The 25,019-nt window shown below is 36.2% G+C and overlaps 2 protein-coding genes across 6 annotated transcripts in view; one reads left to right on the top strand and one right to left on the bottom strand.

Annotated features, from left to right (window-relative positions):
- Window positions 1-25,019, top strand: part of Nemp (Nuclear envelope integral membrane protein) — a 215,263-nt gene that overhangs the window by 162,824 nt on the left and 27,420 nt on the right. The gene's annotated exons all lie outside the window — the stretch shown is intronic.
- On the bottom strand, window positions 8,752-23,065 carry LOC136838654 (COMM domain-containing protein 2). 2 transcript variants are annotated; one of them, XM_067103979.1, is made up of 4 exons: window positions 22,798-23,065; window positions 16,377-16,565; window positions 16,124-16,244; window positions 8,752-10,574 (listed from the first exon to the last, which is right to left on the bottom strand). In XM_067103979.1, exons 1-4 carry the CDS (start codon window positions 22,966-22,968, stop codon window positions 10,492-10,494), a joined length of 564 nt encoding a protein of 187 aa, XP_066960080.1. In that variant the 5' UTR covers window positions 22,969-23,065; the 3' UTR covers window positions 8,752-10,491. The 2 variants fall into 2 exon arrangements, with proteins under 2 accessions (XP_066960080.1, XP_066960079.1); XM_067103978.1 differs by having other exon boundaries at window positions 8,752-9,130; window positions 22,798-23,052.

The following is a 25,019-nucleotide window of genomic DNA, read 5'->3' as shown; positions in this document are numbered from 1 at the left end:
TGTTATATACCAAAATCATCGCAATTTAGTGTACAATGCAACTAAAAAAATTAACTCATTAGCCTTAACCGTTGTGCTTACAGCGCGATTTGTATACAATTATATGAGTTTTTTTTTTTTTTTTTGTCATATATTCCAATATTTATATATGATAATGATATTTTTTTCATTTCTGATGGTTGCATACTAAACTTCAGGCAATGACAAAAAAAAGGAGCCAAAAATGAACTCTTAATCTTAAAAACTAAGCATGCTATGATTTTTTGAAAAAAAAAAAAAACTTTTTTTCCGCTTCGGCGCTAACTCACCGAATGCCGCCGGCATACGGGAGACGTTTTTGTAAATAGAGGCTCGACGTTTAAGGGTTAATAAAGTCTATCAAGCAAAGTGGTCCATCTTTAGACTTTGGTGCACAAGACATAACATCTCATCTTCTAAGACATCTATGATGCAGCTAACAGACTTTCTCCTATATTTAAGATCCTCCAGAGGCCTCTCTTCCTCTACGATCAGTGGTTATAGAGCTATGCTCAGCTTGGTTTTTCACCACAGGGGTCTGGACCTTACCTCAAACCAGGACATCTCAGACCTCATTAAATCTTTTGACTCTTCGAAACCTAAAATAGAATTTACAGTTTTCTGGAGTTGTGACATAATTCTTAAACGGATTTCAGGACCCCGTTTCGAAACCCTTCGCTCAGTGTTCCTCAGGGATTTAACTAGGAAGACGCTGTTTTCTATGGCTGTAGCAACAGCTGGCCCTGCTACTTTACAGTAAAGAACATGATGGAGATTTTAGGCCCAGAGGAAGAGGAAAGATCTCTTTGTCCTGTGAGAGCCCTTAGATATTATCTCCATAGGACTGAGAAGATCAGAGGCCAGGCTAGCAATTTGTGGTGTTCTGTAAAGAATCCTTCCAGACCTCTCTCTAAGAATGCTATCTTGTTCTTTTTAAGGGTTAGTGAACTCCATGCCTTGGACGAAAGGGTGGGCCTCTTCCAGGGTGACGCAGTCTGCTCGCTAACTTTGGGTTTTCTTGAAAAAAACGAAATGCCCTCACATCCCTGGCCCTGCTACTTTACAGTAAAGAACATGATGGAGATTTTAGGCCCAGAGGAAGAGGAAAGATCTCTTTTTCCTGTGAGAGCCCTTAGATATTATCTCCATAGGACTGAGAAGATCAGAGGCCAGGCTAGCAATTTGTGGTGTTCTGTAAAGAATCCTTCCAGACCTCTCTCTAAGAACGCTATCTTGTTCTTTTTAAGGGACCTAATCGGAAGCTCATTCTCAAATTGGAGAAGAGTCTCTTCCCTCCCTGAAAGTGAAGGCTCACGAGGTAAGAGCAGTGACCACCTCCTTAGCCTTCAAGCATAATCTGTCTTTATCGTTTATCATCCAAACTACATACTGGAGATGTAGGTCAGTTTTTGCAGTGCACTGTCTTTGAGACACTGAAACCACTTACGACAATTGCAGCACCTTAGGGCCCTTGTCTGTAGCAGGTATGGTAATTGGGGAGGAAGCCTAGGAGGCAACTCTTCCAACTGGATGTATTTCTGTCTGGAAAGTATGGTATACCCAAGTTACCTACCAGTTTTTCAATGGGGTGGTGGTATCTTATTCTTTCTTTTAATTCGTTGATGTAAGGTGACTAGGCATTATGGTTGGATTTTTCTTTGTTCTTGGTACTTTGCCCTGGATTAGGGCAAGTTTTTCAGCTTTGCATGGCATTGGAAATTCCTGTTCAGTACACAGCTTGATTAACACTTTCACAGCTAGCAGAATACTCCTTTGCTTGAAAGTACCCATGTCAGTAGAGGTGCCCCTAGGCTATACTGCCACACCACTACAGGTTGAGGTGAGCTCCAGCCAGAGGCAGTACCTTCCTGCAGTAGCTCTGTCACCAGATAAGGAACAACAAGCATTTATCCATAATGACTTTAATGTTTTGGGTACAGTATGTCCATGAATCCCCACCATCCACCAATGTGGGGTTCAGCGATGTAATTACTGGGTAAGTTACTTAAATAGAAATAACATTTTTATAATAAAGTAAAGTTTTATTTATACTTTCCCAGTAATTACAAGTCGAGCCCACCCTCCTCCCCTCACATGGAGATTTTTATTGCAGTCAACAAATTGAGCCATCTTTCAAGGGTTGTTCCTCCCCTTCCCTAGTCACCGTCTTGGATGGAAGAAGTAGAGTATTGCCACAAATTTCCAAAATTCAAGCTGCCATTGAGTAGAAAACTGCACCGATGTAATTACTCGGTAAGTATAAATAAAACTTTATTTTATTATAAAAATGTCATTTTTATATATGTAACTTACCAAGTAATTACATAGCTATTAGTTTCTACTTTAACAGCAACTTTAGAATTGAAATTTGCGGTGGCACTCTTTTGTTTTGTTGGAGGTAAGTGCCCTGCCCACTTCCAGGGAAGTATAGGTACAACATAGCTGAAGAGCTCAGTTCATTTCTGCCACTCAGTGACCATACATTGGTTGTTCAGCAGCTTTGTTTTGAAGTTCAGGAGTATTCACCAGATGGTTTTGATTGTTTTCGAAGGATTTGGTGAAGTATTCTTTACTATGGTAGCCTCTGCGTATATTTTCTTAGCTTAGGTGTGCTTAGCTTAGCTTTTTTGGATTTTTTGACCTATTATGTCAGACTCGAGTGTGTCTAGTAAGTGGTATTGTAGCAAGGGCTGCAATACTAGGTTGACTTCTTCCAAATATTATGCTCATTCAATATGTTTCCATTGCCAAGGACAAGTTTGTTCTCCTGCCTTGACGTGCAAAGAATGTAGAGACTGGGACGAAATTAAATGGAGAATTTTGACCACTCATTTAGGTAAGTTAGAGAAGGCTAGGCATAGAAAGGCGGCTGCTAGAGCCGAGGCTAGAGCTTCAATGTCCTCCACTCCTAGACTGGTCCTTTCAACACCTGACTACTCGCTCGCCTATTCCTACTTCTCTTGCACTCCCTATGACTCTGTTACCTGGCTCCCTTCCCTCTGAACCTAGTGCCGTTGCCAGTCTGGAAGCTTGGATAGACAAGAAATTTGACGCGTTAGTGAACATGATTACTCAAATAGGAGCTTCGGTAAGAGTCCTTTTAGATAAGGCAAGTGGTGATCCCTGTGCCAGTGTTGGTGCAAGTGTTAGTGCTAGTGTTGTGTCAGTGGAGTTGGGGGTGGCTACTCGTCCCACCGATGCTCCTAGACGGAGGTCCCTGCCAAACTCCCCTGCACCTTGGAGGAGGCAAACTGTAAATCCAAGGGAGGTCAGTGGGGTTTGCCCACGAGTAGTCGCTCCCTCAACCAAACCTGTTTCTAGTTCCCAGGTTTCAGTAGCTAAGCGCTAGAAAGGTGTACCAGTGGTTCACACCACATCCTCCAGTGGTTCTGATTTCAAGCACAAAGGATGCAGCTGAAGACGATTCACCTGGCGATTCAACATTTCTCTGTAGTAACTCATGGTGCAGTGGCAGCAGTGTATTTGGACAACACAACTGCTCTAGCATATATTCGGAACCAGGGAGGCAAACACTCCTTTTCGCTATTCGAAGTAGCCAGAGATCTCCTTCTTTGGGCTCACAACAACACCCAGATCCTCACCTGTTTTGTTCAGGGCAAGTTGAACGTATTAGCGGACAAGTTGAGCTGTTGCAAACAGGTCCTACCCTCGGAGTGGTTGCTGAATCCACAGGTGTGCACCGACCTGTGGAAATGGTGGGGAAAGCCATGGGTAGACTTGTTTGCAATGTCCAGAAACCATCGCCTTCCCCTGCGATGCTCCAGGACTGGTCAGACCTGGAGGTTTACACCTTTCCTCCATTCAGTTTAGTGAGGGAAGTCATAAACAAGTTCAGGACTTCCTATCACACTTTGATGATTCTGGTGGCCCCCTTTTGGCCTCAAAAGGAATGGTTTCCGGACCTTCTAGAGCTTCTGCCGGACTTTACACGGCTTCTTCCACAAGCAAAGATCTGCTCAGACAACCTCATTTCAACAGGTTTCATCAAGGTTTGTCCACTCTCGCTCTGACAGGCTCCAGACTGTCAGGAAGCTTGTCAGAGCGAAAGGGTTTTCAAGAGAGGTTGCAATGCTGTTGCAAGATGTAGACGTGAATCTTATCCCAAGCTCTACCAAGCTAAGGGGCAGTATTTTGCTGATGGTGTAAGGAATGTAACATCTCTTCTGCTACTACCTCTGTAGCCCAACTAACAGAATTTTTACTCTACCCGAGATCTTCCCGAAATTTGTCAACGTCCACGATTAAGAGCTACAGATCTATGCTGAATTTAGTGTTCAAGCATAGAGGTTCAGATCTTTCTTCAAACCCAGATATTTCGGACTTAAGTCATTTGATGCTACGAAATGGAACATTCAGTCTCCGGTTTCTTGGAACCTGGATGTAGTACTGCATTGGATATCAGGCCCTCCTTTTGAACCACTTCACACACCATCTTTTAGTTCCTCATTGGATGGGTTGGTATCGTTCTTGGCTAGCACTGTGCTGGGCCCCTGTTCGATTCTCCGACTGGCCAATGAAGAAATAGAGAAATTTATTTCTGGTGATAGAAATTCATTTCTCGTTATAATGTGGTTTGGATTCCACAATAAGCTGTAGGTCCCATTGCCAGGTAACCAGTTGGTTATTAGCCACGTAAAATAAATCTAATCCTTCGGGCCAGCCCTAGGATAGCTGTTAATCAGCTTAGTGGTCTGGTTAAACTAGGGTATACTGAACATCATCTTTTAGGGATTTATCCAGAAAGGCTTTTTTTTTTTAATCACCTTGGCCACAGCAAAAGAAGTGAGTAAGTTGCAAGCTCTTGATAAACAGGTTGGTTTCTCCCAAGAGAATGCATTATGTATGTACATCTTAGGGTTCTTAGCAAGGAATGAGAACCCTTCTAATCCATGACCTCTTTCATTCTCCATTCAGTCATACAGATTTGGTGGGATCATCAGACCAAGAGAGAGAGTTGTGCCCAGTGAGAGCATTAAGATTTTACCTCGAGAGAACCAAGAATATCAGAGGGGATTTTCATAACCTTTGGTGCTCATTTAGAATCCTTTGTGCCCGCTCTCCAAGAATGCTATCATTCTTTTTGAGAGACATCATTGTGGAATCTCACTTGGAGGATTCAAGAAAATAATTTTCCTTTGTTAAAGGTAAAAGCCCATGAAGTGCAGGCAGTAGCCACATTGTTGGCTTTTAAGCACAGTTTCTCTCTTTCTGCTATTATCCAATCAACTTATTGGAAGTGTCGCTCGGTCTTTGCCAACCGTGTTTCGACATCATGTTATTTACGCGATGTCGAAACACTGTTCGAGGACTACTGTATGCTGGGTCCATTTTCTGTGGCTGGCGTGGCACTAGGGGATGACGGGTAGGAGTGATTCTTCTATTTCCTCTATCTCCTTGCCTTGTTTTAAGGTTGTTGAGTTATTTGGGAAGCCTGGCGTACTTGATACCTGGAGTACCCTCCATTCTTTGTTGTTAATGGATGGGTAGTGTTTTTTAATTGATGTTCAGGTAACAGTTTTTATGGTGTTTTTTTTGGTTGGTGTATTTTCATGCCCAGGGCAAGGGCAATGGTTTTGTTTAGCTTTGTCAAGTAGTAGGAGTACTCCCTGACCACAAAGCTCCCACTGAAGTAGGAGCAACTCTTGACATTATCGGTCATGTCCCTACGGGTCGAGATGAGCAACAACCAAGAGGCAGTATCTTTCTGCTCTTGCTCTCTCCCCAGGTATGGTTACAACAAGCACCACCACAATGCTAGCTTTTCATCTATTTCAAATGCATTTCCATTTATAAATGTTTTTGAGTAGTACATGTCCATGCTTTCCACCTATCAGTGTGGAATTCAGCTATGTAATAACTTGGTAAGTTACATATATAAAAATGACATTTTTATAATAAACCAAGGTTTTATATATACTGTACTTACCAAGTAATTACATGATTGGAGCCCGTTCCGCCTCCCCGCACATGGACACGAGCATAAACGAACTGAGTTCTTCAGTTATGTTGTACCTATACTTCCACAGAAGTTGGCAGGGCACTTACCTGCACCAAAACAAAAGAGTGCTACCTCAAATTTCAATTCTAAAGCTGCCATTAAAGTAGAAACTAATAGCTATGTAATTACTTGGTAAGTATATATAAAACCTTATTTTATTATAAAAATGTCATGTTTTTTGTTTAAGTATGGTGTTGTCAGCATCAGATCAACATCATATCAACAAAATATTTCACAGGCATGTTTATTCCTCAAATAGTAATCTCTTGAAAATCCAAACTTTCAGGCAAAGCCTGTTCAGATAATGGAAGATTAGGGACAATGAACAGTAAACAATTTACCAGTATTAGCTGCACAGTCCATTGTAAACACTGACTTTATAAGAACTGGCACAAAGTAATTTAAAGTAAGGAAAACAAAATAAAGAAAATTTAGATGGTAAATAACCTCTGAATTATCAGTGTGGAGTTGATACATACTGTACACTTACAGGGTATTCATCTCTTAAAGCCCATTACCGTAACCCTTAACTGATAGAACTCTCTCTCTCTCTCTCTCTCTCTCTCTCTCTCTCTCTCTCTCTCTCTCTCTCTCTCTCTCTCTCTCTCTCTCTCTCTCTCTCTGATTAAGATCTTTTATTTTTGTTTGTATAAATTTTTAAATGTTCTAAACAAGAATAAAACAGGTGTATATTAGTTGATCTGTATGTCAAACATATTTTTTTTGACCCATAGTTCAACCCTTCCCTTTCAGGGTTTTTTTTTTTTTGCTAATGTGTAAATGAAATAAGCTGGTTTTATTTTTAGATAAATGTTCTTTATAAATGTACTATAGAATTTATTAGTATTTTTGAAAGGTTATGAGTACTGTACTATGGAATTTATTAGACTGACATATGACACATTTCCACTCTTGAATTAACTTGGAAGTCAACTTCTGAACATTCCTCGGAATCTGAAAACTAATATTTGCTGTTGTTTTCATCTCCTTAATTCATTAAATTTTCCATAATTATTGCTGCTAGTTCCTTCACCATTCATTCTGATTATGGAAGGTAATAAGACTGCAAAATTAAGAATGATTTTCAGTATGTGTTTGTGGCACATGACACCTAAAACTCTGTCATAAAAGTAAATCAGACAAACTGCTGTCAATTGAGGAAAATGCACATCATATGTTGCCAGTTGGAGGGGATGGATAGAAATCAGGAATGTTTCAAAGAATGAGTAAAATCATGAATTTTAAAATAGGTTAGGATATTTTAGGTTAGTAATGAGTAATCATGTGATTGTAAAAAAAAAGAAGTGCTTGGTCATGCTTCACAAAGATACTAGGAATAGTAAAGGAAAGGGTTATTGTGTTCTTGTGGGTCACATAATTCTAAGAAAAAATTAATTATTAACTTATAGTAAAAGTCATTTGTTGTTGATTATCATATTCTTATTGCAGAAGGTGTTATCTTTCAAATAAGTATTTTTATTATCTTTATCATATTATACATTTACTTTTCATAAATTGCTTTCAGTAGTCACATACTGTACACTTGGTATGAATGCCCAAATGCTGCTGCAGTTTTTAATAATGATTAATTACAAATTGCAATTAGTTTCAATGCCATATGAAGTCATGTGTATTACAACAATGGTTATGATGGAGCTGCTATTACCAGTCAAAAGCTCTCAGTTTAGGCTGCATTTTGCCAGAGATTTATCTCTTTTACATTGAGTGGTTTGTGGTGGGAAGTTTCTGTTTACTAACATAGCAGTTATGAAATTTCATATCGACAGATGGTCTTGTTTGTCAGTTTTTCAAAAGTTGTATTTTAACAAGAGATGTTTTACATTCACAATTGATCCCTGATCCTCATTTACTGCTGAGAGCAACAGATTTCCTGAACAACAGCACCCATATGCAGTAAATATGCCTCGCTGTTGAACTTCTCAGTTCCAGAGGTCCTTTATTACTCACACTGATGGACTGTGAAACAGTCTCCCTAAGAATGTTGTGCAATTGGACCCTCAGAGAGTTCAAGGGAAGATGCAATGCATTAACTAACCTAAATCCCTTCATATATTTTATAATTTACCTCCATTTTTATGTACTTATTTGTTCATTTATCTTTTCTTTTCTAATAACTGATCTCCTCTTTATGTGTTTCCTATTACCTTCTAATACTTCTTGCAAATAAACATAATATTCTTTGGAAGCTTGAATTTCAAGTCAGTGGCCCCTGTAGGCTTGTTCCATATGAATAGGGGTTTATCAGTTTATTTTATGAATAATAACAATACTGTATTAGCACATATTTTTATAGAAACCATTGTACTGTATGTGAAAGTCTCTTCCCACAAAGTTGGCAAATAGATAACTACAGAGGTTATGATTTAGAGTGGATAAAGTAGCTGTGCACCACATACTTGTGAAGAATGTACAGCAAGTATTCTGACCAGTACTGCTGATAAAGCAACATTATGCAAAGTAATTTTACACTCATTAAATAGTGGTGATGGGAAAATTCTTTTACGCTTTTCACCATGGAATATACATATGCTTATAGGGTATGCTGACATTAATAAAGTCTGTTACTTAACGTTGTTGACATCCTTTCACAAATATTACTTCATCAAATACAGAATATACCATAGGGGTAACTGCAGTCACTGTACTTCTGATTTCTTTCAGTGAAGTACATCTTTTATCAAAAAGAAAGGCAGTTTGGGTTTTATATTTATTTCAAAATGACTAGCAATGAAAAAATTTTTTATTAAATAATAATTATGGAATGATTTTGCCCTGCCTTGTAACCATTGAAGACAAAGAAGTAGAGTCCTTTTGAAGCATAGTATGCAAAATATAAAAGATTATTACAGTAATTATGTTCTCTAAATCTCTCAGTAATAATTAACAACAACGAATTACATCATTTGAGGTGTCTATGAACACGCCGTGAATGGTGTGTCCTGGACTCTTGGAGGGCTTCTTCCAGTACTGCTGTCATATGTAGTAGGTTGTTTGGATCAGTTTGAAGGAGGAGCTTCTCCACTCTGTTGTCACTCTTGGTCATTGGAGACTCGGAATTTGTGTCACAGTTACCTGAAGTAGTGTTTGGAAAATTAGCAAATAATAATAATTATTTTGCATATAACAAAATTACAGCAATGATGAAAGTGGTCTGCAGAAAAGCTATTTAGTTCTCTTTCCTTTTAATTTCTTGATAAGTTTACAAAGGAAGGAGAATACTGTAACCCTTTCAACCTAAGGCTGATCAGCAGCCAGTCATTTTTCTGGTTGAGGAAGAATGGAAATGAGGGAGATTATACCTACAGCTTGGCTTCATTACACAAGATTTGACATGTCTAGTCTGGGAGGATTTATACTTCAAAATAAGGCTTTTTGATCAATTGCAAATTTAGAGTGAGAGAAAGGAAAAAGAATTTCCCTGAGCTGTTGTAGTTTTCGCATCTAATATGCCCCTACTTACATTATGTTATGAGAGGATATTTTGCAGGAATTTTGAGAAAGAGTTAGCAAAATGATTATGGAGTAGTACTGTGATGAACATGGAGATGTTTAATGTGCTATTCTCACTGATAAGCGTATGTAACACCCAATTTCTGATAGGTGTGTAAGATGTTCTCCCAGTTAATTTATATCATAATGTTTGATTCTTTTTGCTATACTTGACTTATTGGTATAAATTAAAAGCAATTTTTTTACCATGAAGTTTCTGAAGTTTAATCCTTAAACCAGGCAGTTTATGGGTGCTTTTGAATGTGTGTGACTTACTGTAAAATTCAGTATTCATGTTGTGGGCTATATAGAAAATAGTTAACATAAAATGCAGTATGATTCTGTTAAAGGTAGGGGGATGAATGGGATACTTAAAATTAACACATTGCAAAGTATGTTTATGAGTTCTTATAAAGAATAACATTGTTTAATGCTAAATGAGAACTTACTACTCTTTATACTATTGTGACTTGTTTCACTGTCTGAGATTATGGTAAGATGTAGAGCACTTGTGGGTAAGCTAGATTTACAGGCTAATCATATCAGATGAAGACTCCATTTCCTTAGTATCCTTGTTAATGCTATTGACAAAATTGGTAATAATTTACAATTTTCAAAGATGCTGTGAAAATTAGGAAGGAATAACTTTATATAACAATCGTAAATAACAGGTGAGAGTGCAAAAACAATATTTGAAAATAAAAATTATATAGTAGGTAAAAGAAGACAAAGAAGGGAGTAAAATTAATAAATGCCATACTTATTCTAAATTTTTTCTAAGAAGATAGGATTCTTCTAGTATGTTTTCTGCTTATTACTCATGTAAGAAGGAATCAAATGTAAATCTATAAAACCTCTCAACAATCTCTAGACAGAATCAGTTACAAAGTACTTATCTGCATTAAAAGTCTTCAGTATTCCTGATCTTGTTAGGAAACAAATCATTAACTATATATACAGTACCCCCCCATTTGCATTCTCACAATTCGTGGACTTGGCGATTCGTGGAATTTTTGGTGGAACGTATCTGTAAATTATTTTCATATCATTTTCATGACTAAATACTGTGCTGTATGTACATATACATTTTATGATAAGATAATGATTTACAGTACTAGTTTCCAAATATTAATATTAGGTTTAATAAGATTAAATATTAAATAATAAAAATAATAATTATCTCTCACTGAAATGAGAGAATTTTTATGCTTATGTAATATGTATGGTTATTTGTTTTGTATGATAAATATATGATTTACTAATTTTCATATATTAATATTAATGTAAACACAGCAAAAATATCAGTTCATTAAAGAAAACATAGTGAATTAGTAAGATTTTAGTTCAATCCCTGATCTTTTTCTGTATCCGACTTAGGGGGAGGGATGAAGGTGTAACTATCATCATAAAAAAAAGGGGTTAGCACCTGGCTGAAGAGTCTCTCTCTCTCTTTCTCTCTCTCTCTCTCTGAGATAGGTTTTTTATGCATATGTAACATATATGTTTATTTATTTTGTATACTGTAGTTTTTTTAGATAAACATGATGTTTACTTTGTTATTAATTGTTTCATATTTTCCATGCTATAATTACAAGATTTATGCATTTCTGTAGTAAATTATGTAAAATTTTAAAAGAAAACATATTAATTCCCAGTCTTCTCTGAAAGCTTGGAGCGAGGGGGGGATGTAATCTGTGTCAATTGTCTCGACATATTGACCAGAAGGGGAGGAAGTGAAGTGTTGCCCACTCACGGTCAAATTTGTTGCCCACTTGGTGGTCAAAATACTGCTACGAAAGATACTGAAAATTCTCTCTCTCCCTCAGCCAGAGGATACTCAGAATGTGAGGGATAGATAGAAAAGGAGAGTGGTTGATAGAAAGATATACTCTCTCTCTCTCTCTCTGGTGAATAGTATAGTCTGGAAAGATGTGCATGCAAAGGTTGATCAGAGCCACCAGAGGTTAATACGATCAGGAATAAGACATTTCATAGAACCCATGTTTTCATCCAACCATTTAAGATGCGAATCAACTACTGATGACAAATGGGAAAAATATTTAGAATATGGCAAGAATACAAGAATAAGCCATTTCCCATGATAGACAGTATGCCATTTTTTGTGCAATTAAAGATTGAAGAAGAATTTGTAAGCAAGAGTGACTTACAGTTTTAAAAGATAGGCAAGTAGTTAAGATGCAGTCAGTGAAAAGATTACTAATAATCATACTTTGGGCTCTGTTAGGTTTAACTTTATCCCCCAAACTTCGCACCATGCACAGATTTTTAATGAATCTGTTGAGAGGTTCAGTAACCATAGTTATGTAATAAGGACATGGGATGGATGCAAACAGAAGCATCATCTTGAAATCTGGGTCACTTGTATTATTGTTGTGGGATTCCACAAAAATAAACATGATATTTATACACAACTATATAGACTTACTTTTCACAAAGATTTACTTTGTACTGGTGCATTATAGTCTTAGCAACACAATAGCTAGCTAAGAAATGTTAGGTCATTTAAAAGTGATAGATAAAATGGCCAGAATATATGGAAATATATATATGCTACTTACTCTTGATGAGAGTAAGAAAAGAGAAGGGCCTTTTAGAAAGCAAAAGAATATCAAGATACCAAGTAAAATGTAGGACTGACATGACTGGGTGCTTCACTTTAAAATTTATCAAGATTAATGGAGGAAGAATTATAGCCTTATGTACTGCACAAAAACTACCAATAAAATAAAGATATCTAGGAAAACTAAATAAAGAGTGTGGTAGTTAATGTGATAAAGGGTTTCCTTTACCTGTTAGCTCTAGTATATCCCCAAATTATTCTAGTATGAGAGATTTCTCTAACAGAAATTTTGAAGGGTCACTAATAAAAATAAAGTACTCAGCATAAAGCATACCTCCGTCAGTGGTAACCAAGCACATTTCACACTACCAGTTAAATGTCATGAACTGCAGGAAATCTTCCATGTGGAGAGAAGACAATCTCTATCCAGGTGAGAAGATATTACCTTCATCCAAGTTAGTTGGAGGAGGAGGCAGTTTTTATTAAACTCTTCACCCAATCTATGGTGCAGCAGATCATCCATACCCATTATGAGTGTGTTCATCTCCTTTTGATGTTCCCCTTTCATTCAAGGACAAATCTATAGGGTGATTCCAACAAGTCTAGAAATGACTTTTTTTTTACTATTACATAACAGTAATTCTTTAGCAGTGATTTTCTACCTGTTCTCGTATGAATGTTTTTGTCGATGATTCAGATTGACATACCTCTTTTAACTGTGCCTCCCAGCTTTCTTCATTTATTTGGTCTCTTTCTTCATTTATTTGGTCTCAAGTCTTGATTTGTCTTATCCTATCAGCTCTGACCTTTGAGCATTTCTAAAGAGACAATCAATTTAATAAACTTGAATACCTTCAAAACTCAGTTTTTACCCAGTGTCCTTTCCAGTTATTGAAGTCTAGCCTCAATCCTTAAAAGATTTGTTCTTAATTATGCTGAATTTACTTTGAAGCCAGTTTCTTCCATTGTTCTGCAATAATTTGTTGTCATATCAGCTGCCTAAGCTTTATAATACTCTATTCCTTTTGTTTCTAATCTCTACAGGAGTTAGAGACAGTGCTTCTTGTTGATTGTTTACCCTTGATCCTCTACTCCTTCTTTGTCTGCTGTAAAGTATCTTTGCCACCATTTTCTTTTCTCTACAGGCACTGTTTGTGTAATTGTTCTTCAAGCCCACCCACATCCCACATTTACTGTATGGAGATGAGAAATCTCTGAACTAATATTTGTTCAGAGAGTGTCCCTCTCCTCTCTCTAAAAGATGCACAATTCTTATCTTGGTTTTCATAATCTTCCATCTTTCACAAAAGAAGGATCAGTCAATTTTTTCTGGGGTTAAACCTCACATTTCTCTCTCTCTCTCTCTCTCTCTCTCTCATTCTTGCGCAGGACTAAGTCAAGGAATTGTTTTGCTTGTCTCCTCTGCCCTCACATTAAAATAAATTGCACTCTCCTTCTACTGTGCTGGCAGATCAGAATATGTTAATTTATAAGCTGGAAATTGCTCTGTTTTTAAAAGAGCTAAAACCAAATATCTGTGAAAGCAGAGTGTACAAGCTAATGCATAATATTTAATAACCACGTTCATTTTCTCTTCCATTGTTGCTTGTGTGCTTTATAATGAAAAGATTAAAAAACAGGAATTTAAATATTTTACAGAAGACAAAAAAATCTGCCAAAAGAAGATGGTGTATGTGCATTGTATGTACTGAAGGGAATGTGATCAGTTGTTCCTTTATCATAAGAAATTTTGGGAAAACATTGAAAACATTTTGCCAAGGTGATAGTTACAATGTGCATTAATCCTTAAACGCCGAGCCTCTATTTACAAAAGTGTCTGTCGTATGCCGGTGGCGTTCGGGAGTTAGCACCGTGCGGAAAAAAAGTTTTTTTTTCAAAAATCACAGCACGCTTAGTTTTTAAGATTAAGAGTTCATTTTTGGCTCCTTTTTTCATTGCCTGAAGTTTAGTATGCAACCATCAGAAATGAAAAAAAAATATCATTATCATATATAAATATTGGAATATATGACAGCGCAAAAAAAAAATTTCATATATAATTGTTTACAAATCGTGCTGTGAGCAAAACGGTTAAAGCTAATGAGTTATGTTTTTTTTGTTGTATTGTACACTAAATTGCGATGATTTTGGTATATAACACATTGTAAAACGATCAAAGCAACACAGAGAAAATATTATAAAAAATTATGCATGAATTCGTAACACGCAGACATAAAAACAAGTTTTTTTTAAAATTCACCATATAAATCGAAATATTGTGCTAGACTTCCCGTTTGTTGCAAAATGAAGGTAATTGATTGAATATTACTAGACTGTAAGTGTTTTAGCTTACAATTGCAGTTTTCGACCATTTCGGTCGAGTTAAAGTTGATTGAAGGTCGAATTTTTTCTATTTATCGTGATTTTTATGAAAATATTTCAAAACTGATAAAAGCTAGAACCATGAGTTATTTTTTGTTGTATTCTACATGATATTGCACACATTTTCATGTATAACACTTTATGAAGGCCTAATATAAAACTGCGAAAATTACGACAAGGTGACTAAAGAAATTCTGAGATTTTCAGCCGAGTTACCGCGCGCGGACGCAAGGAAAAAATTTTTTTTCAAAAATTCACCATAAATCGAAATACAGTATTGTGCTAGAGACTTCCAATTTGTTACAAAATGAAGGTAAATGATTGAATGTTACTAAAATGTAAGAGTTTTAGCTTACAATTGCGTTTTTCGACCATTTCGGTCGAGTCAAAGTTGACCAAAGGTTGAAATTTTGGCACTTATCGTGATTTATATGAAAATATTTCAAAACTGATAAAAGCTACAACCATGGGTTGTTTTTTGTTGTATTTTACATGAAATTGCACACATTTTCATATATAAAACTTTATGTAACGGCTAATATAAAACGGTGCAAACATTACGACAAAGTGACAAAAGAATTTCTGAGATTTTCGGCAGAGTTACGGCGGGCGGACGTAAGGAAAAAGTTTTTCAAAAATTCACCATAAATCAAAATATTGTGCTAGAGACTTCCAATTTGTTGCAAAATGAAGGTAAATGATTGAATATTACTAGAATGTAAGAGTTTTAGCTTACAATTGCGTTTTTTTACCATTTCGGTCGAGTCAAAGTTGACCGAAGGTTGAAATTTTGGCACTTATCGTAATTTATATGAAAATATTTCAAAACTGATAAAAGCTACAACCGTGGGTTGTTTTTTTGTTGTATTTTACATGAAATTGTGCACATTTTCATATATATAAAACAGTGCAAAAATTACGACAAAGTGACGAAAGAATTTCTGAGATTTTCGGCCAAGTTACCACGCGGACGTAAGGATAAAGTTTTTTAAAAATTCACCATAAATCAAAATATTGTGCTAGAGACTTCCAATTTGTTGCAAAATGAAGGTGACTGATTGAATATTACTAGAATCTAAGAGTTTTAGCTTACAATTGCGTTTTTCAACCATTTCGGTCAAGTCAAAGTTGACAGAAGGTTGAAATTTTGGCACTTATTGTGATTTATATGAAAATATTTCAAAACTTATAAAAGCTACAACCATGGGTTGTTTTTTGTTGTATTCTACACGAAATTGTGCACATTTTCATATATAAAGCTTTATGTAACGGCTAATATAAAACGGTGCAAAAATCACGACAAAGTGACGAAAGAATTTCTGAGATGCGTCGCTGATGCTCTGTAGTGCGAGAAGAAAGAAATTCGCGCTTGCACGGCGGGGTAACGCTTGTAAACAAAACAACAGTGTGATCCGTGAACTCCCAGCATCCCTCAAGGCGTGTGATTTAAAATCTTTCGCAAACTAGGCCTATAAATATTTTTCCGCTAATATTTAAAAATCTTTTTGTAGTCAATGTACCGTACGTCCACTTGGCACCCTACAGACAATTTTAGTCGACGTACGATACGTCCAGTCGGCGTTTAAGGGTTAATTTCAATGCCAAATACACACCTTCTGATGAGGCCTTATCTAATGAGAGCTGAAGAGTCACTAGTGGTTCTGCTATGTGATGCAGCGCCCTTGAGCCAACCAGGATGTCAAATCTCCATTCTAAATTTTGGTACAGAGGAACCTGAAAAGGAAAAGTGTACACTAATGTAGTGCTTTAATACTCCTGAAAGTTACGTGAATCATACTATATGGAAATAGGACTTTTATTAGTGGTGGAAATATATGATATTCAGACTTTACACTAGGGGATTACCTGAACACCCATTCTTTTAAGATATTCCTTTAGTTGTAAGTCATTTTCTAAATAAGCATTTGTTAGTACATCCGCAGCATCAGTGCTAAATCCTAATGAGACAGCCAGAGTCTTGAATTCTTCTTGAGACACTGATGTCCGTGCACTTTGGTTCAGTAGAAAGACAAGTGCTTGAATTGCTTCTTCAACCTATGGAATAAAGAGAATTGAGCATGTCAGTTACATACTTTCATGACTGTTTAAGATTAGTTGTGTATCAAGAAATACAACGAAAATTTTTTCTACCGCCTTCCCCTAGCCTTTCATACAATATTTGTAATGAAGAAGGCTACTTAAAAGGTATTAAGAGTTTTTTCTCTCATTTAAACCTTGTGTATTTCCTTTCATTAACAGTTCCATTAAATGCAAATTAGACATGTTTCAGGAGCTGTAGTAATTGTAAAACAAGGGTATACCTTATCAATAATTTTAAACTCCAGATCAGTGTAGTAAAAAAAAATTATTTTACACACAGCATCTTTGATCTTCTTATTGGTGCAATGCAGTTCATAACCCACCTCCCTCCCCAAGAACCACTGTTTTCTGCTGGGTTTCCCATGTTTATTAGATGTAGAAGTAGAGGAAATGTGAAAATGGTTGGTTTGCACAAACAGTAATGGTAAAAAATGCCTCTGGCAAGAAATTACTGTTACAATATTGTATATTTACTTTTATTTTTCATACAAAAAGGTGAGTTACACAGTAACTATTACAGTTGGATAACATGTATACGCCTTGGTAGGACTGGTGTTTTGGGTTGGGTTAGGTTAGTACAGAATGCAGTCCTCTTTGTTATTCTATAATTTAGAGCACTCTAGGTGAATTATATTGGGAAATGGAGGGGGGGGGGGACCTTTGCCCCCTGGTCAGACATGACCTGCTTCTCTTGGTTAAGGTAAGGTAGGATATACAGTAGTGTATGTTTGTAATTACCTATTGCATATTTTCCTGCTGTATAATTTATTTTGTAATTGTTATTGACTGCACAACATGATCCGTGTATTTTCTGACTGCTTATTTTGTGAGTAATGCAATTTTTACCATTCCAGTTGGTACAATTCAGTACCGTACAGTTCTACCATGTGAAATTCTTATTCATTAAAAATTTCCCCAACCACTATAGAAAACAAAGATTGCACAACCAGTGTGTGTTGCATGTGCTACACATGTCTAAGACTAACAATCTCCTGGAAGTTATGAAACACCTTGAAAACAACAACAATGGACTTTAAAAGGTTCAAAGTATGTACTACTCATACTTTCATTGTTAAACATATGACATGTTCACTGGCTGGTATTATTTTACAGTGGAGTTTTACCTTAAACCAATTATCACAATTTGGACTTGAAAATATTGTTTTTAATGTGAGCTTTAACCGTTTCTGATGTTCATTTCATATGCTGTAAAGTTTATATAATACCAGCACCACTTCCTTGAACGCTTTGTTCTGTACCAGCTCCTCTGGAGTGAATAGTTAAACATAAAAGATGGTAAATGTCTCAGTAACAGTAAATTTGCCACAGATTTGAACATAAGTTTCATACTAATCATGTTAAGGAGACTTAAGATTATTGCATAAAGTCTAAAATATCAAATAATGGTTTAAAGTAAAATATTACAGTGCTGACCGAGATAACGGATTAAAGCGTCCAAGCTTACCCTGCTATAAAAGAAACTCCGATATATCGTATATATGCGTGAATGTCTGCTTTTGCCATAAAGTACAGATATATTTATACCCCTTAAACAACTGTAATATGTTCATAACTGCATATTTGAACAGTTCACAGGCTAATTTAATAGTTGAAACAAAAATATACCATAAGTTAACACACTAAAACAATTTAATATCAGTGCAAACAAAATAGATTACCTTCCTAAAATTGTTACTCAAGTATATACACCCCTAAAGTGCTTATAACAATGATTTACTAATTTTAAAATATTAATATAATGTAAACAGCAAAATATCTATAAAATGTTTAGTACAAATTAAATAAATCTTTAATACAAATTAAATAAATGTCTTACAGAAGTGTGACAACTAATTGAGTTAGCTGTTTATTCTCGTAGCATTGAAGTCGTTCCGTTTTTCTTTTTTACTATAAAGTATATACATAAACAAACAATACCCGTAAAGTAAGACGAAAGCCTTATTATTAACCTGTTAAGCATCACCGACAGAATATCGGTCAGCCGCATTTCATATCACAACGCCTTCAACGGAGTAACACGTTACCTCTTCCAAGGATGGTGCGCTACTAAACTTGGTCCGAAATGCTCTTCCCTCATATACAAATTGTAGGAACATCAGTTGGAATGCTGTGAGCTAAATTAGCGGTAAATGGCACTTTTTTTTTTTTTTTTCTTTTTCTTTCTTTTTTTAATGGAAAGATAGTCTGACAAGAGGGCAGTGACCTCCACCTCCCACTGTGCTTCTGGCGTTCACTGGTAAACAACTGAATTCTTTTAGTTTGATTCCATTTATCCCCCCATAGTAAGCGATCTAAAGCGAAAGAAAAATCTTATGCCTTAAGAGATGTTATCACTACTCATTGCAGAGAAAGGTGATGACCACGATAAAAGGAAATAATGGCGCATTTTCTATAAACAGCACAAAAATTACTCTCTCTCTCTCTCTCTCTCTGCTGGATTCCACAAACTTTTTTGTTCAGGATAAGGGAAACCCAGTGGAGTTCCTTTTACTCTTCATTCATGCAAAGGTGTGAAATTTAGCGTTCAGGATAAAGGAAACCCTGTGGAGTTTCTTTTTAGAAGCTTTTTTGATGGAGCACGTTGTAGCAGTAACAAACAGATTTTCCATCCAGTTTCTAAATGAATATATAGCAAGTTTGCCTACATATCAAGTGCACTAAAATGCTATGACATGAAGATGAAATGAAACAATTCATTAATCTACTGGCCCTATGTTTCAGGGAATGGCATTTGAAAGAATCATTTTTTCCCTTTATGTTTCATGCTTATAATCTTTAGGATATAAAAATGTAAAATAAATTCCTTCATCTTTTCTAATTCTACATTATTTATTATCCTAGTATCTTTATACAAAAATCGATATCAATGTAAAAATGAACATGCAAAAAAGCATAAAAATTAGTTAGACTAAATGGGCGCTCTGCAAGCTAGAAAATGTGATGATACAGGAGTGGCCAAGTTTCTCATAAAGGACACTTAACAGGTTAATGTAAACTGCAGGACAGTATATTGTACAGTATTGTAAAGTGAAATTACAGTGTACTGTAAGCATAAAAATGTATTCATGTGTGGGTGATGTGCTTTCTCCCTCACTCAAACTCCCAGCATTCTTTTTGTCACCTGATTTGAAAAAACACATCCAGAGGCAAAACCCTCAAATTGATATTTCCATTTCGCATTGATATATCCAGAAGTACTGTATACCACGGTCCGTTATCTCAGTGCGCTTCTGTACTTATTTTTCTTTAATACCACAGCTTGATATTGGGAGGTTTTCTGCTGTGCCCTTAAGTCCTTAATGTGCTTAATATGATGATATGAAAATCTATTGCAAATTCACCATTACCAAGATACTTACTATAGCTTATGTATGTTTTAGTATTTATTCCCATGGGGATGGTACTAGCCTACACAACTCTTTTAATGTGACTGGTTGTTATTTTAGTAAAAACTTGCCTACTGGCCTTTTATTTCCGTTAAGGAAAAATGCAAGAATTATATCAATTTCAATCACTGGTATTATTAAGGTATTTCTAAATAAGCTCAGCACGGACTGTATGGAATGGTTCTGCGAATATGAAAGTCATTAGGGAGCCATATGTTCACAGTACCTAACGTACCCTAACCTAACCTAGTAGGCTGTGTTACTTAGCCGGGGGCGGAGTAAAGGAAACCACTTTTTACCAAAAGTTCCCCTATAACACTGTGCATGCACGATAGCATTCCAGGATGGCCAGCATACAAAAACATAATCAGTTCTGTGGTTAATTACAGTCGACCAACAAAAAATAACCAAATTCTTGATAAGCAACCAAAATACTGTAGGAAAAGTCAATTTTAAAGGAAATATCCAACGCCCAGCTAATGCTTAGTTCTACTGTTACTAATTCTGTGGTCGCAAGAATAGATGTACCATATAGTATCAACTCGGAGCAAACTAGAATGGAAAATTTGGAAAATGTAGGGTAGATCTAAGTAGTAGCTCCGCGGCGGCGATTTCCTTCTAACTTAACTTTTTCTACAGTTTTTGGTTGCTAATTGTGGATTTACCTTCAATTTTTGTTGCACGTTTGTAATTAACCTGTAATTAACCACAGAAATTCATCCAGCAAGGTAGGGGACCCAATGGGAAAGCGGGTTATGGGTGGGGTATACTACCGGGACAGGTGATTTTCTCCCTCCATCCAACAAGCTAGGGGATCTGATGGGAATGTAGGGTTATGGGTCGGGTGTTACTACCCTACAATTTGGGGGATCCCTAGGGAAAGTGGGGTTATGGGTGGGGTAGACCACGGGTAATGAGAAAACACCCAAACTTTACCGTTTTCAGCACTACAGAGATGAAAAAACCCCAAACAAACATAGAAACAACAAGACGACAAAGGTAGCCGTTACAAAGACAAAAACTTTCACTACTACTGCTATTTCGAATGCTGCCAGGCATGCGCACTCTTATAGGAGAGCTTTTGGTACACAGGCCGACTCCTTACTGAGGAAAAAGGGGATAATGTTTGTTTCCGATCCTTTTAAAGTTTCAATTTATGGCAAAATGCATTTAAACCCCCAGGTGCCAGTACTAAATACAGCAAAATACTTTTGAACCTTTCAGCCACTCCAGGGGACGGTAAATTTTTACAACAGTTCCGACTCCATTTTTCTAAAGTAATTATGTATTTTCATGTGTGTTTTAATGTGTTCTGAATGGTTATGATAGTAATACATTGGGGAAATGAGTTGTTTTTGAGTTACTAGCCTATACACCCCTACTACATCCAACAAGGTTAGGGACCCTTTGGGAATGGGGGGTTTTGGGTGGGGTAAATCACCATGGACACAAAACAGCATTTGAATTAATGAATAAAATGAGGTAAATCATAGCATACCTAGCAAGCCATAGTCAGGCAACGTAGGCTAGTGTAATGTAGCCTAACATCCCTTAACCGCAAGGGGGTGGCAGAATGGCGCTTTGCGCCTTATCCGCATTTATAAGGATTCTTGGCAGGCATGTATATACTGGCAAGAGGTAATGTTATGCTGTTGTCTTACCTTAGCCACAGGGGTTACAGAAGGTAAATCATGTTACAATATTATTTTAAAAACAATTATAAATTTACCTTATTTGGATGGACACAAACGTTTTGATGGGTTATATCCAGAACAAGATGGTTGTGGCTCATCTACAGTGTCATCATCGTTGTCATCAGAAAATGATTGCCTAGGTGGTGATGGTGGCTGAGTGTCACAGGTGGATATAATTTAGCAGCTTCAAGTAAAAATTGGTGTAAAACTGAACTGTACTGCTGCAGGTAACACTACATGTTGTCTTTAAAAATCATTTTCAAAGAAATCGTGAATTAAGCGAAAATAATCAAAGTTACAAGATGAACACAGACTGGACATAACCTCACTCCATGCCAGACTTCAACCAAATGACAAGCGAAAATGTCTGACACCTGTAAGATTTTCACCAGGTCACGTGACTCGTAGACAACACGTAACAACCCACAGTGCAATTTTAAGGGGGAAAAAATTGGCATCAGAACCACAATGCAGTTCTAAACAAAAACGAATTCGCATCAGAGCACAAACTGTGTCCGTGTTAAAGTAAACAAAACACTTAGAAATTTTTCGAGGATGGGGATTATATAAACATTCATATTTCATATATGGCGAAATTCCCCAAAAAGTGTTCAGAGACAAAGTTAAATTATATTTTATGCAAAATGCATCTATAATACTATAATTATTATAGAATGAGTTGGAACTATTGTAAAATAATACCCAGGAGATGCTTCACAATGTAAACATGTCCGCTCCATTTCTGTGTTCTCCCCCCACCCAAAACTCCGAATGCCCACAGTCCCCCTTTACTGTTGAGTAGAGTTAGGGGCAAATAACAAGTGGCCGAACAAGAAACAAATGCGTCTCCTTTATCAGCAACCCTCAAAGTGTAGAAAAAACCAGTTTCCAAGGTAAAAACAGGCGCCGAGCTAATACTTAGAAATACCAAATGTAGGCTAGCCTTAGCCAGGCCTTCTCAAAAGAAATTATCAATTAGTTGAAAATCACACATTTAATCCCACAACAGCTAAGCTTGATGAAATGTTATAATATAATTTAACAATGCAAGGAGGCTGCCACCCTAGCGCACGTAGCCTAACCTACCTGAGATGGTTGAACACCCAGTTTATTTGCTGCGGACGAAAACACTCTGGGATTAACTTCTTGTTGGAGAAAGAGGCCAGCAAGTCTACAGAATTCATGTATCACTGGTATGTCTTGAGTTAATAGCAAAGACAATTGATCTTTATGGTCATCAGATATTGTTAAAGGCATCTTAGATATTTGACGTTTATCAACAATACACCCACTACGATCAGCTGATTGTGTTTACATTTGGAATCGTTGGGTTCGTTACCTACATATGTAGAAAAGTTCACTCGGTTACGTTCTATTATTATTATTATTATTATTATTATTATTATTATTATTATTATTATTATTATAGTGGATTGATTAACCGAAAATGAGGTGGTTTGGTTAGGGATATTGTAAGAATGGAAGTGGTAATTAGTAAAACTTTGCGTATGGGAAATTTATTGTTGTTATTTGCCAAAGGATGAGAAATCGTTCGCTGTTTGGTAGTTTTATACTGTGCTATGTCTTGGACACGTCAAATATTCCTCTGTAATCTCATGAATATCTTTCAAGGTGGATAATATCTCATTTCGGTTATCCGTGATTTAGACAAGTCATTAAATCGTTATTCAGTTTGCATTTTATTACTGAAAATCACTAGGTTGTTTTGATTGTGGCTATTTGCTCTGAAATAACTATTTTAGGATATATTATACCAATTCGCTTGTTATTAAATATATTCACATGTAATTTGTTAGGTAAAATTACATTCACTTAGTTATCCATGGCTTGAAACCCCCCTCTCTCTCTCTCTCTCTCTCTCTCTCTCTCTCTCTCTCTCTCTCTCTCTCTCTCTCTCTCATGTAATGGCACATATATTTGTTTGTTTGCGACTCTTCGTAAGTACAGTTTACAAATTACAAACTGCTTAGAAAAGCAAGATATCGTGCTGGCATAAGGCCAGCATAATCATAACAAAGAAAGAGAACAGTGGTATCTGGTTATGATTGATTAATATTACTTTGCTGTTCATTAGTATGTTAGGTGTTTTGTGAAGTTCGTTTTAGGTAATAAATTTTATTTAATTTTTTTGAAAATTATTAATTACTAGGTGACACATCAGGAAAGAGTAAGTTATAGCTATGAATGATTGATTCATCGGTGAAAAATTCTTTTTAAAGGTGAATACACTTTAGGGCAGACTGATATTAATGATGAACATGAACACAGTTGTTACACTATAGAGTGAAAAATATTGTTTATATACCAATAAGATGTGAATATTGGTATTTTAGAATATTAAAATCAATTTAGGTAAATGCTGTATAATTGCAATGTGGAGAGTAATGTTTCTATGATACCAGTATAAAGCGAGAAAGGATGCTCGAATTGTGAGATACCTAGTTATAGTTACATTTCACATTTTGAAATAAACACAGCACCACATAAACAATTTATTTCCAGGGGTAAACTTACCCCGTATGTTACTGAAGTAAGTTGAAGATGAAGGCTTGTTGGATTAACAGTACAAATGTGATGTCCAGTTAAAATAGATTTTGCAATGAACAATCCTTATTTGTACTTTGTCATTATTGTAGGAATGTTTAAAGCTCTCTCTCTCTCTCTCTCTCTCTCTCTCTCTCTCTCTCTCTCTCTCTCTCTCTCTCTCTCTCTCTCTCTCATTGAGTATTTAAAAGAAATGAGAAATTTGTCATTTGCTACACTGAGGAATTTGCAGGTATGGGCTCTCAAGGAATATTTTTTTAGGATCATCAATTTTAGCATTATTCAAAGTGAGTAAATGGATTTATGTAGAAGAGTAATTGTAAAAGATATTCCAGAAAATGAAGCCTATTTTTGTTAGTGGCCTGCAGATTTTATGGTGGATGTTTTTAAGTATAGTAGTATTTTATGCTGTCCTAATAATTAAAAAGTTGGTTTACTGTATTTGGCAAACTCTGTGGCAAACATACATAAAAAATATTTGCAGTATAATGGTAATGCAATATGAGGTGTGATTATAAAGTATCAGGACTGGTGCTATGAAAAGAAAACCACAACATGTACCATTTTAGCATTTAATTTTCTTCGAGGTAGTGCCTTCAGAAGCTATACACTTTATCCAGCACTGTTTCCATTGATGGGAGCATTCCTGGAATTCGTTTTCTGGGATAATCAGCAGCTTTCTTGTCGTATTCACTTGAATCTCTTGGATGTCCTGAAATCTTCTTCCTTTCAAGTGGGATTTG

Source organism: Macrobrachium rosenbergii, chromosome 5, assembly GCF_040412425.1.
Source record: "Macrobrachium rosenbergii isolate ZJJX-2024 chromosome 5, ASM4041242v1, whole genome shotgun sequence".
NCBI classification, from domain to species: domain Eukaryota; kingdom Metazoa; phylum Arthropoda; class Malacostraca; order Decapoda; family Palaemonidae; genus Macrobrachium; species Macrobrachium rosenbergii.
Note: the sequence above shows the minus strand (reverse complement) of the source record. Positions and strands in the feature narration are given on the sequence as shown.

Bases quoted from the DNA above. Each gene is read 5' to 3' on its own strand.
- LOC136838654 (XM_067103978.1), bottom strand. From the start codon at position 22,968: ATGCCTTTAACAATATCTGATGACCATAAAGATCAATTGTCTTTGCTA. The intron at 16,245-16,376 runs GTAATCCCCTAG...TTTCCTTTTCAG, and splicing joins TTAAAAGAATGGGTGTTCAG to GTTCCTCTGTACCAAAATTT. The intron at 9,131-16,123 runs GTGTGTATTTGG...ACACTACTTCAG, and splicing joins AGATAAGGCCTCATCAGAAG to GTAACTGTGACACAAATTCC.